Below are 12,924 nucleotides of genomic sequence, written 5' to 3'. Positions count from 1 at the left end.
TCCTTAATCTGAGTTTTCTGGGGTCGTCGAACATCGCCACCCTTTCAGGTAAATTTTGCAGGTTTTCTTCATAAAATTAAAAGTTTACATGTTTTGTAGAGTTTGAGATTGCTCGTTCCTCTGCATGATTATTTTCTCCCCAAAAAGCGTAAATCCCAAATAACGTAGGAAGTCATATACTATGCAAATTATGTTTTTGTCTTGATTTAATTGACATTCAATGTTATTTTTTTTGTATTCTATTTCATCCGATTCAAATTTGTAATTTTGATTTTTAATGTGAACGTTATACTAATCTTTTCATTTCAATTTGTTTTGTTTGCAATGTGTATAATCTATGTGGCATGCGGTGAACTTTAGACTTGGGCCTTCACTCCAGAAATTCTGTGTTGTTGTCTCTAAATCTGTTGAGTATAAAAAAAGGTTAAAATGGTTTTTGTTTTATCTTTTTTGTACATCTGTAAATATTCTTATTTGGGGTTTTCTGTGTTTTTCATTTAAATAGATGTGTTTTACATTATTTCATAGTTTCTTTGTTGTTCCACTGAATAGAGCGCTTCGAGGTCCTAAGATTACCCACAATGCATTGCTGGTGGCCATTTTGGAAGTCCACAAAGCTTTTCACTTCATTGTTATTGTTCAGCGAACCAGTTAGATTCTACATTGTAATGCCGAATACGTGCGTTATTGTTGGCTGTTGTAGCCGAGGGGAAAAGGGTGGGAAGGGCTTCTTTAGACTTCCGAAGTGTGTTTACGATCAGGGGATTGAAGCTCAGGAGAAAAGTGAGCGGCGAAGACGAATGTGGCTGGCAGCTATCAACCGGTCGAATTTGCCAAAGCTTGACTGTGTTCGTGTTTGTTCTGACCACTTTCTGACAGGTAAATTGAATTATTTATGATGTAGAAATAAATTTTAAAAAGGTTATGGGACATGTGTACTTCATGTACATCTGTCGACACCATTCAAGCATGGCTAGGTTAAATACTGTAGGTGTTGCTTCTTGAGTAACATTTCTGAAAAATATTCTTAAAAGATCTAGATCAGGGGTGTCAAACTCATTTCGCATCGTGGGCCACATATGGCCTAGGCTCTAGATTCTAGATGTTGAACAAGTATATAACAAGAATACATAGTAAATGTGCATTTCATCCACTTTGATGAGATATTTCTTCTCTCTCAGTGGATAACATTATTAAACAACTACTTCACCATACACATGTATCAAACAAACATGTAGTATGCGCTGTTTGCAATTGTATTTATTTTCAATCTTTGTTTAGATGAAAGGCTCATAATTAACACCTTTAATTTACAATGGCTGAGGGGGGCGGGATAGCGTTTTGAGTTTCAGTGTAGTATCATCCAATGTTCGCATGTTTTCGCCACATCACAAACCTTGGACAAACACAGTAAGAGGATTCCTCAACAAATCTGTCGTAGGCTTCCATACTTTTGTAATTTTGAAAATCCTTCAGTTCACAAAAGGGACTTGGGTGGAAAATAAGATAGTTAACAAGTTCGATGTAAGTCACACACGGCAACAAATCGGGATCAGACTTCCAGTCCTTGTTTTTAATTTTGTAGGGATCCAATTTTCCAATAAAATGCGACTTCGCAGCGTACCGCTCGCGTGCTTGCTTGTCTAAACTCTCCACGTAGTTTTCCATAGTGTTGATGGACAAAATCCGTACACAAACGAAGCTAGTTGAGTAAATAAATAGACAAACTGAGTAAATATTTGCTCCTCTCGCTATCACCGCTTGTAATCGACAGACTTCCAAGATGGCGGCACGAAGCCGTGTTACTATTTTTAGCACAAAGCGCGGAGCCCTCTATAGTCGATATTTTAATTAGCATTTGTGTGTGTGTGTGTGTGGGGGGGGTGGGGGGGTGGGGGGGGGGAGGATCCGTGAGCTGTGAGTATGAAATAGTTCCAAGTTAATTAGTTACGCAACACAACGACATCTTGTGGTGGAGTGAAAAAATAAATCCAACTATAATTCACCATTTTCAAGCCGTGAACTCGTTTTTGTTACTAATTAGCGCAAAGGGCATCCAGTTTGATATGCATTTATAAAATAACACATCATGCTATAACTATGTTGTTACTGTTTTATTACTAGGTTAAATATTGGAAGTCGGGTTACCTAGACAGTTAATCAATATAAAAATTAAATTTACTAAAAAAATCGACTCAGCTGTCCCTTGGGGGAAAAACCTTAGAGACCCTTGATTAAATACAAAAATTGTTTTTTCTCTAAATTATCAATCATTTTGTGCAAGATTATTATTGGTTATACACAGATTAAACTAAGGAACCTTTAAACATCTGCCTTTTTTTTCGTTTTCTCTTTTTCTACCACCTTTTTTCTTTTTCTCTTTTTTCCATTGTGTCTTTTTTGTTTTATTCCTCCCCTTTTCAAGTAATTTCGTGAATAATGTCACATCATGTTTGGTAATAAAAGGAACAAAAGCAAACAAAAAAATGACAAAAACAACTCAAAGAACTGTTTGGGAATCAAAAGAATTTAGCCACACTTTACCCAGGAAAACGTACTGAAAAACGTCCCTATTTGAACCAATTTGACATTTGATTGACTAAAGCCACAGCTATGTTATGTTGCAGGACGCCTGCACAAAACATATTGAAGGCGTCTGGACTGATCTCTGAGCCTAGCAACAAGTAATCCTGAAAAGTGATTGGTTACATGCTCAAATATAAAAGCAAACGGCTGGAAGCTGAGCAGGCAGGGAAAAAGCAATGAAAGTAAGCTGAAAGATAATTTGGAATGACTGTATTTATTATTCATGTTTTTTAGGAACAGCACAAAAAACATCATGAATCATTTATTTATAGGCAAAATATAAATAACATCACATGATTCAGGTATTTTTTGGGCCAGCAGAGAAGGACTTGTAGGCCCTTACGACCCACCACTGATTTACAATCTATTTTATAAGCCTCTATTCTATGATTCTGGAATCTGGTGCTTTTTCCCTACTGTTTTCCTCTCTAGCCAGTCATGAATACTACTTGGCTGCAGGCTATAGCTCCCTGTAAGCCACTTTTGTTGTTGTTGGCTTCGTTCTTCACTGTCACTCGCTTTCCACAGCTGAGTTTAATGATTCAAGATAGTCCACATTTTTCCCTCTTTAGCCATTCATGTTTGTCACTTGGCTGCTGGTTATGGCTTGCTGCTTGTGTTACTCTCAGCTGCCTCATCTTTCAGTGCCACTCACTTTCTAAAGCTGCTTGTTGCCCTTTACCACTGTTTCCTTCTCTAGCCACTCAAGGTAAACACTTGACTGCAGGCTATGGCTCACTGCTATTGTTACTGTTTGATACTCATGCTTCCCTTTTCAGTGCCACTCGCTTCCTTCAGCTGCTTATGCTAGCAAACATAGCTGATTTCTGTCATTCAGGCATCTTCCACTTTTTACCGCCGCTACTTTCTCTAGCCACTCATGATAGACCCTTGACTGCAGGCTATGGCTTGCCGCTATTGTTACTATTTGCTACCGATGCTTCCTTTTTTAGTGTCACTCGCTTTCTCCAGCTGCTCATGCAAGTGAATGTCGTCAATTTCTGTCATTCAGGCATCTTACACTTTTTTGCCACCGTTTCCTTCTCTAGCCAATCATGTTAGGTACTTGGCTGAAGGCTTTAGCTAGTTGATATTTGTATTGTTAGCTGCAATGTGTAAATAACTTGCCCTCCACAGCTGCTCATGCAAGGAAATGTCACTAAGTTGTGTGATTTAGGAATCTGCCACGTTTTCCACTGTTTCCCTCTCAAGCAACTCTTTGTATCCACTGGCTGCAGGCTATGGCTACTGCCATTGATATCTTTAGCCACTTGACAGCGTGACAAAGGATTATAGAGTTGTCAATCGAAATGAGTAGGCCGAGTTCACCTATGTCTCAAAAGGTGCAGGATCGAGCCGCCTGCTGAACCCAAATGGAGGACAAGGGCACCAGTTTCCACTCCAGAGTAATTAAAGAGTTGACCTGATCCAAGCTAGAAACAGATTAAAAAAAATCAAATAGAAGAGGGGAAGGAAGACAAAGGAATAAGGAATGTTAATGACTTAAATGAATGAATGAATGAAAACTTTATTCGAACATCAAAATAAAAACAGAACAAAAACAATAACTAAACAACAAAATAACCTTACACAATATGTTCGAAAAGGGGTAGTAAGAAGCAAAATACTTATATTACCGACCCCTTCATCTTCCCCACCAAATATACCAATGATATCACAACAATTGTAATGATATTAATAATAACAGTTTTGATATAAGAATAGCAACAATAACACAAAGTTAACTAGAAGCACTATTCCCAATCTCCTGCACCACTCACCTCCTCATCTCTGTATTCCGCCAGGAATATTCCTTTGTATCTAAACCTGAACAAGTGAATAGTTGGACACCGTTTGATCTCGTTTTGCAATCCGTTCTAAAGCTTGACTCCACGCACAGACACACACATGCTTTTCTCCTAGTGGTTCTCACTTTTGGGATTATGAATTACGGATGTTTTCTGGCACTATGTTTTTGTTGACCTTAAATAGCAGTTGTGCAGTGAAAAGTGAAAAATTTTACCAAATCATCTAATTTTAATAATTTGGACTGTAGGAATAAAATACTAGTATGATCTCGATATCCTACCCTGTGTATGGTTCTAATTGCATGTTTTGGAGGATTTGGAGGATAAAAAGGGGCTGTAGTGAACTTTTGTAATTATTGCCCCAATAATATGTTAAATATGGCAGAACTAGAGAACAATATAATAAATACAATGCATTATAGTTTAAAATGAATTTGGCTTTATTAATTATTGAAATGCTTTTAGATACTTTAGTGCACATTAGCGGCTACGCTAGTTTCACTCGCGGTGCGTTCAGGAAATAAAAGAAAGAAAATGGTGTGAATATGAAAAAGAGAAGAGAAACAAGGAAAAAATAACAAAAATAACACATTAAATGAGAAAAAAATCTTCCAGTGTAATATTTTTAACTACATTTTAATTGTATCTGTTTTTTTCTAAAAAAATGGAAAAGAACTATGTGCCCAAAAAAGGGGAAAAAACTGTTTTTTGAGGTTAGCCTTGGCAGCAAGATGGCCACCAATAATGACAGCTCCCTCTAAGTGAGGTTCACCTGATATCAAATACTGTAAATGCTAATTTATGGAATGCCAAGTATTTAAAAATGAATGTTTACATGATAGTTCATCATTTGAATGAATATTTATTTTTTGTTTTTACATATGAAGTTTCTTTTTTACCTGCAGGAGGCGCTAAGTAGTACACTCTGTCGCTTTAATAATACACGCCGTGTCCTTGTGTTCTCGCGAGATCCAACAAAACTGTCTTCAGTGTTCTTAAAATAGCTTTTAATGTTTTTTTTTTTCTAAATTCGTCAATTATGTGAGGAAGTCAATTTTATGTCGAGAATGGACGAAAAACACCTGAAAGTTGCGCTTAAAGCAACCCAGGACGGAGATTTGTGCTCTTTGAAAAATCACCTGAAGACAGGCGGGCTAATGGAAGCTATCCGAGAAAAACATTTCGGCCGCTCCGGTGATACTCTTTTACATTTGGCGTCCCGAAATGGACATTTGGACACTTTGGACTTTTTGGTTCGAGAAGTCGGAACCGACGTGGACGTTTGTAACAACGACTACAAGCGGCCGCTGCACGAAGCTGCTAGCATGGGGTGGTTGGCTTGTGTGCGCTATCTACTAAAAGCGGGCGCTAAAGTGGATAGTTTGAAGAAGGCGGATTGGTGAGAACCAAATGGCTTAATTTTTCTTGAAACATATGCTACATATTAAACAACATTGCTAGTGTTTCCCTCTGTTGCTGGTACAAGACCGCACACGGAGCTATGTCGGCAGAATCCTTCGATAGCTCAGTTGGTAGAGCGGAGGACTGTAGAGGAAATGCTGATATCCTTAGGTCGCTGGTTCGAATCCGGCTCGAAGGAGTTCTCCTTTTTTTCCATCCCCTTCGAAAAATAATTATGGAAATCATTATAAATATTTGAGTATGACTTTATGTCTGTTGTTCATTGTTTCTTTCTCTCTTTGTGATAATTTCTGTATCTCTTTCTTTCGCCGTCTTTTTCCCCCTTTTTTCATCTTTTTCTTCATTGACTTGAAAAGCGCTATATAAATCCAGATCATGACCATGACTTATGTCCTTTATGCAATATTTCTTTTTTTTTCTTTCACATCTCACTCTTTCACTGTCTTTTTGTCTTTTTTCTCTCTCCCCCACGCGCTTTCTCTATTTGATTCTCTCTCTTTTTTCTTCAACTGTATTTTTCCTTCTTCCTTTTTTTCTCTCGCGCTTTCTGTTTTTACTTTATTTCTTCTTTACTTTTCCCCCTCTCCTTTTCCTTTTCTCTCTCTCTCTTTCTCTTAAACCATTTCTCTTTCCCATTTCTGTCTTTCTCTCTTTCCTTTTTTCCCGGTGTAACAGAGTTGAAATTTGATTGTTTTGAATGTTTTTTTGAATTCTCACAAAATCTGTGTTTTTGTTGTATTACTGTTAATATTCCGGTACCTCATTCAGTTGTTAAGTCATGGGCTTCTGCGACTGTTTTTTTCGTTTGGCACTTTATGGGCTTCAGCGCTTGCCGTAGCTTAAGTGATTTTTGTAAGCGTTGAAGATAATTGCAGTCGAGAACAGAGACCCCTGACTTTTGTATTGTTTTATTTACTGAATGCAGGCAATAAACCCAGAGATTGTGAAACCTTGTGTCGTGCATGAACGAGGGTCGCTACACTGATCCGGGTCACGGCACCAGTGTAGCGACCCTCGTTCATGCACGACACAAGGTTTCACAATCTCTGGGTTTATTGCCTGCATTCAGTAAATAAAACAATACAAAAGTCAGGGGTCTCTGTTCTCGACTGCAATTATCTTCAACGCTTACAAAAATCACTTAAGCTACGGCAAGCGCTGAAGCCCATAAAGTGCCAAACGAAAAAAACAGTCGCAGAAGCCCATGACTTAACAACTGAATGAGGTACCGGAATATTAACAGTAATACAACAAAAACACAGATTTTGTGAGAATTCAAAAAAACATTCAAAACAATCAAATTTCAACTCTGTTACACCTCTCTTAATTCCTTCCACCTCTTTCAAATAAATGTTAAATGGACTGCATTTCTAGAGGGCTTTTCAAGTCACTGAAGACCTCCCAAAGTTCTTTACAATGTACTTCAAGCCTACCCATTCACACACACACACACGCCAATAGCGGCGACAGCCATGCAAGGTGCCTACCTGCTTATCGGGGGCATTAGGGGTACAGTGTCTTGCCCAAGGGTGCTTCAGAAATGATCACGGAGGAGCCTGGAATCTTTCTCTCTCTCTATTTCTCTCTCTCTCTTTCTCTCTCTCTTGTTTGTGTCTCCCCCTCTCTCTCTCTCTCTCTCTCTCTCTCTTGTTTGTATCTCTCTCTTTCTCTCTCTTGTTTGTATATCTCTCTGTTTTTCTTATTTTCTTTCCCACAGAAAAAAACTCATTTACGTTGCAACCTTCCCAGGACGCCCCTGATGATGGCCTGCACCCGTCATAACTTGGACGTGATCCGATTGCTGCTGTCCTCCTCGGCCGACCCGCACATAAAGAACAAAGACGGCTGGAGCGCCTTCCACATCGCCTGCAGAAGCGGTCACCCCCAAATCGTGCGCCATCTCCTGGACGTCGCGCCACAATCATGGAGGACAAAAAGCAAGACAGGGAGGACGCCACTGCACACGGCGGGTGAGACGAGCTCACCACCCATTGTGGGCCCATAACTTAGTGGCCCGCAGACAGGTTTTAAAACTAGTGATGGGTCATTGCCATTTCGTTGGAGATTTGATTTTTAATGGGCAACTGTTTCTGTCTTTCTTGATGTTTTGTTTCTTTCTCTTTTCCTTTCCTCCTTTCTTTCTCTCACTCTCTTTGCTCATTTATTTCTCTCTTTTATTGTTTTTGCTTTGTATTTTTTGTTCTGACATTTCTCTTTCTTTCTTTCTTTCTTTCTTTCTTTCTTTCTTTCTTTCTTTCTTTCTTTCTTTCTTTCTTTCTTTCTTTCTTTCTTTCTTTCTTTCTTTCTACCTTTCTTTCTTTCTTTCTACCTTTCTTTCTTTCTACCTTTCTTTCTTTCTTTCTTTCTTTCTTTCTTTTTTTCTTTCTTTCTTTCTTTCTACCTTTCTTTCTTTCTACCTTTCTTTCTTTCTTTACTTCTACCTTTCTTTCTACCTTTCTTTCTACTTTTTTTCTGCCTTACTCTATTTCTCTGCCTTTTTATCTTTTTTGTCTATCTTTCCTTCTTGCTCTGACTTTTTTTTTCTCTCCTGCTTTGTCTCTCCCTCCGGCCCTCCCTCTTTCTCTCATTCTCTCTCTCTCCATATACTTTTCTATCTTTCTTTTTTTTCATTTTTCTTCCCCTATTATAAATAATGAAAATATGAAAAGAGCTCACTAGAAATGGGTTATTGTAATTTAGGACATTTGATGTCTTGCTTGGGGATGTTTTAGAGTAGGGGTCCGCAAACGTCTTGACGCTAAGAGCTACTTTTTTTTTACTGATTAGCACAAAGTGCCATGCGTTTTATATGCAACATGTTATTACTATGTGAATACCAGTTTGGAATTATAATAATAATAATAATAATTTCCTTTGTATTGTCATTCTTTGTAACAATGTACACAGAACGAAATGTCGATACACCTGACCCGTTGTAGCGAGCCGATGCAGCCGCAGCCAACAGAGGGCGCCGCCATTTTTACCAATGTTATAAGTCTTAGGTATGACTCGGCCGAGGCGCGAACCAGCGACCTCCCAGTCTCAAAGCGGGCGCCCTACCATCTAGGCTACTGAGAGATTAGAAGAGGTTCAGTCAACCACAAAACATCATGTTAGTTCTAAATCAAATTTCTTAGTAAATCAAAATGACCCGTGCTATATTTTCAGAACCAGTCTGCGGTCTACTCAAGTGGTCTTAGAGGACTAACAGGTGCCCCTGTTTTAGAGGTTGACCGACGGTACCGTAATTTAACCCCTTTTCTAGTTATTACAACCTAGTAATCACATAGTAATCACATAACATATGTCATTTCAGAAATGCGCATTAAACTGTTAGCCCTTCACGCTAACCGGTAAGAAAATATTGTTCTCAGTTTCAACAATTTAAATTGACTTGTCGACTCTCTTTTAGCAATGCACGGCTGCGTCGAAGTGGTCGCCATCTTGCTCGAGAGGTAAACGGAGCGGAATCCAAATTTTTATGACTTTGGAAAAAACTGAGTAATGTTTGGTCCAGATGCGACTACACCCCCGACGAGAAAGACAGTTGCGGTGTCACACCTCTCATGGACGCGCTGAGGAACGGACATGTTTCATTGGCCAGGCTTCTTCTGGGGAAACATCAGGTAGAATCGCTGGTTGAGAGGCTCCAGTTGTTATATACATCCAAAATCACATGACCTGTTAAACCATTTCAAGGCAGTGGAGCATTAGTTTTGTTTTACTTTTTTTTTTATCGAGCGTTTTTCATAATATTTAATTATATCCTGTCATTTATTAAGGAAAACAGAGTTTTTAAAATGCTTGATCACCTCCAAAAACAGGCCAGTACGCCCATGATCTGTCCTGTTTGTACAGGCTTCTCCGTTAGCATCTGATGTCCTCGGGGTTCAGGCAGTCCACCAAGTGTCCGTGACCGGCCAGGAGGAGGCGCTAAAGTTCCTGGTGAGAGAGCTCAGGGTTGATGTTAAGCAGAAGGCAACAGCGATGCAGATGACAGCCTTGCATTATGCTGCCAAGGTGAGGAGGGAGGTTTGTTAGGAAGCGGCAGGAGAAAGAACGTTCTCTCTCTCTCTCTCTCTCTCTCTCTCTCTCTCTCTCTCTCTCTCTCTCTCTCTCTCTCTCTCTCTCTCTCTCTCTCTCTTCCTCTCTCTCTTCCCCTCTATCACTGTCCTCTTTTCTGTCTGTCCCTCACACATTTACTTTTTTTCTGTATGTTTTTCTTTCTGTTACTCCTTCTGTCCTACTCCCTCTATCTGTTTTTTTTTCCTCTTACTCTTCCCTTTCCCATCTATTTTGCATACTCTATCTGTCTTACTCTCTCTGTATCTTTATTTTCTCTTTGTATCACTCTCTCCCTTTCTCTGGGTTTCTCTTTTCAGAATGTGTTTCTTTTATCTTCTTTTCTTTTATTTCTCCAACTTTTCCTCACTCTATTCCTTTCTTTCTTTCTTTCTTGCTCTCTCCCCATTTTATCCCTCTTTTTTTCTTTATTTCCTTCTTGCTCTCCCCTCTCCCTCACTCTTTCGTTTTCGCTCTCCCTTTATCACTTATTCATTAGCTCTCCCTTCCCTTCTTTTCTTGATTTTTCACTCGTTCTGTTTCAGTATTTCTTACTTTCTTTCTCCCACTTTTTATTGGTCTCTCTCTTCTATCTTTCTTTCTCTCTCTTTTTCTGTGAGTGTTTCTTTTCCCTCTTTTTTTGCTATCCCTTCTTTTGTCTCTTTTTGTCTCTGTCTTTAGTTTTCTCCTTTTTTGTCTTTGTTTCATTTCGCTCTCTTCCTTTTTTCATCCCCCCTTTTTTTTCCTTATGTAATCCTTGCATTCCTGCTCTCTTTCATTCTCTTCTTTTTCTCTTTCCCCCTTTTTCTTTTCTTGCTTTCTTTCTTGCATTATTCTGACTTTCTTGCTTTCTTTTCTTTTTATGTCTGTTTTCTCTTTTTTCCCTCTCTTCTTTTTAGTCTCTCCCTCTGTTGTTTTCTCTTTCTATCTGCCTTTGTTTCTTGTCCGAGCCATATTTAATGCAAAAATTCGTTGGCTTTACAGGAAGGCCACGTGTCCACTATAAAGACGCTATTAGATCTGGGAGCAGATCTTCACGTTGCAGATAAAAAGGGAAGAACAGGTAATTAATTCTCACCCCCAAATATCTTTATTTCAAATTGCACTTGTCTTCACGAGTTCAGCCTTTGCAAATGAATCAGGAAGTAAGGCTAGTTTTTTATAATAAAGTAGGTAACTTCTCATCCTACTTAACTTGGTTTATTTTAAATTTTCAATCTAGCTCTCCACATGGCCTCTATCGGACAACACGCGGAAACCGTCAGAACTCTGTTGCATCTCGGTCTCCAAGACTCTCAGGACGAGTCCGGCACGACGGCACGGCAACTTGCCAGGAAGTCCGACGTCATTCGAGTCTTTGACTGCACTTAATTTGCATTTTTTTAAATTTTCTTCCGGGTTCCTGAAAATGTCGAGGATCTTATATTCGTTAGTATATAAAAATTATTGAATGCATTTGTATTATTTGTGGGAAAATAAAAACTTTAATATATTAATTATTCATACAAAAAATAATGGGGACGAACCTTATGGTATAAGTACTCTTGATGGTATCCAATAACAGTATTGGAAGCTTATATGGATACTTAAAACTCGGGCCCCCTAGTTTAACGGGACGCGATATTGCTAATAAAGAATTGGCAAAGAAATAACAATATGTCTTTGTTTGTAGTTTTTACGGAAGGGGGTCACAATGGAACACTGGGGACAAGAGTGGCAACAAAACGAGAATTTATTGATAGTAATTTATTATTTACTATTATAAATATGACCTAGTAGAACATAGTAGTAACAGTTACTTACCGAAAACAAACTGGGAACTGTTCTCGCTAATCAGTATCAACGATTTCAGTTTTAATAAGAGTATTAAGGACAAATATTTTGGGGGTTGTTAAAGGTAGTCCTTTAAAAAGATCTCTTTTTTTCAAATGAAAGTTATTTTCTGGTATCAGTATGAGAAATCTGTATTCATGTTGAGACAAGATTTAAGTATTGGACTGAAAAACTTGGCATTGGACATTCCATATAAAAACCATCACTCAAGACATAGCACTCATCAATTTACACGATTTTGTAGTATTTTAAGATTTAAAAAAAATATATTCTTCAATACAACTTGAATATGATTTTCATTTTACCTATTGTGTAGATTTCCCTGCTCTTAAATATGCTGTGCCTTTAAGAGACAAGTTGGTGACGTCACTGTGGTTCATTTTAGGCATGAGCATTGTTCAGTCAGTGAAAGTAATTTTACGAGAGCTGCAACATGTCTCAGACTCTCCGTTTTCACTTTTGTTGAGTGCAATCGACTAAGTTGTGCTTTTGCCAAATTTGGATTGGGAAGCCAGGTGGCACGATGAATGAGTGGTTCGCGCGCAGCCCCACTGTGCAGAGGTTCAGGGTTTGAATCCAGCTACCAGCATTCCTGTGTGGAGTTTGCATGTTCTCCCGGATGCTTGCGTTTCCTCGGCACCTCGGTTTCCTCCCACATTCCAAAAACATGCATGTCAGGTTATTTAGTCGGTCCAAATTGTCCCTAGGTGTGAATGAGCCAGTGAGTTGTCTGTCTCTGTGTGCAACTGGCTGGCAACCAGTTCAGGGTGTCCCCTGCCCACTGCCTGAAGATAGCTGGGATGGGCCATGGATGGATGGATTGGTAAGCCATACCTCTTACCCCACTGTCGTATTTCTGTCACAGTTAGCTAAATGCAATTAGCATTAAATTAAAAAGTTTCACAAATAATGGGATAATAATGTCAGATAAATTTTTAAATAAAGAAAATCTGCAATTTTTTTCATTAAAAAAATGTCGCTACTTTACTTTCAAGAACTAACCACCTAAATGTTGACGCCATTACTCTTAATCTCTTGACCAAAACTGGGTTTAAATGCGCAATGCAAAATATTTCTAATTAAGTAAAATGTAACGACCGCGACCCAACTGAGGATAATCGGTGCAGATAATGGATGGATGGAAAATGTAACGAGATTACCGTCAGCAAAGGGCTATATAAATAAATTTGACTTGACTTGACTTGAAATGAAT

General features: G+C 38.7%; 1 protein-coding gene and 1 non-coding gene across 2 annotated transcripts; both read left to right on the top strand.

The window, feature by feature from the left end:
* Positions 1-5,338: 5,338 nt before the first annotated feature.
* Positions 5,339-11,706, top strand: ankrd16 (ankyrin repeat domain 16). Its single transcript, XM_088347288.1, has 7 exons — positions 5,339-5,793; positions 7,566-7,786; positions 9,229-9,271; positions 9,334-9,442; positions 9,675-9,836; positions 10,863-10,941; positions 11,101-11,706. The coding sequence occupies exons 1-7, from the start codon at positions 5,453-5,455 to the stop codon at positions 11,247-11,249; spliced, it is 1,104 nt and encodes a 367-aa protein (XP_088203414.1). The 5' UTR covers positions 5,339-5,452; the 3' UTR covers positions 11,250-11,706.
* Positions 5,909-5,994, top strand: trnay-gua (transfer RNA tyrosine (anticodon GUA)). Its single transcript is given in 2 exon segments — positions 5,909-5,945; positions 5,959-5,994. It is a non-coding gene; the product is annotated as a tRNA-Tyr (tRNA).
* Positions 11,707-12,924: the final 1,218 nt, after the last annotated feature.

The sequence above is a fragment of the Urocampus carinirostris genome, chromosome 11, assembly GCF_059441175.1.
Source record: "Urocampus carinirostris isolate Australia breed hairy pipefish chromosome 11, RoL_Ucar_1.0, whole genome shotgun sequence".
Classification (NCBI taxonomy): Eukaryota; Metazoa; Chordata; class Actinopteri; order Syngnathiformes; family Syngnathidae; genus Urocampus; species Urocampus carinirostris.
The sequence above is the reverse complement of the archived record's forward strand: the minus strand, read 5'-3'. Positions and strand labels throughout refer to the sequence as shown.

Excerpts from the sequence above, each read along its gene's own strand:
- ankrd16 (XM_088347288.1), top strand. The coding sequence starts at position 5,453 with ATGTCGAGAATGGACGAAAAACACCTGAAAGTTGCGCTTAAAGCAACC. Across the intron at positions 5,794-7,565 it reads AGTTTGAAGAAGGCGGATTG|GACGCCCCTGATGATGGCCT; the intron begins GTGAGAACCAAA and ends CAACCTTCCCAG. Across the intron at positions 9,443-9,674 it reads TTCTTCTGGGGAAACATCAG|GCTTCTCCGTTAGCATCTGA; the intron begins GTAGAATCGCTG and ends CTGTTTGTACAG.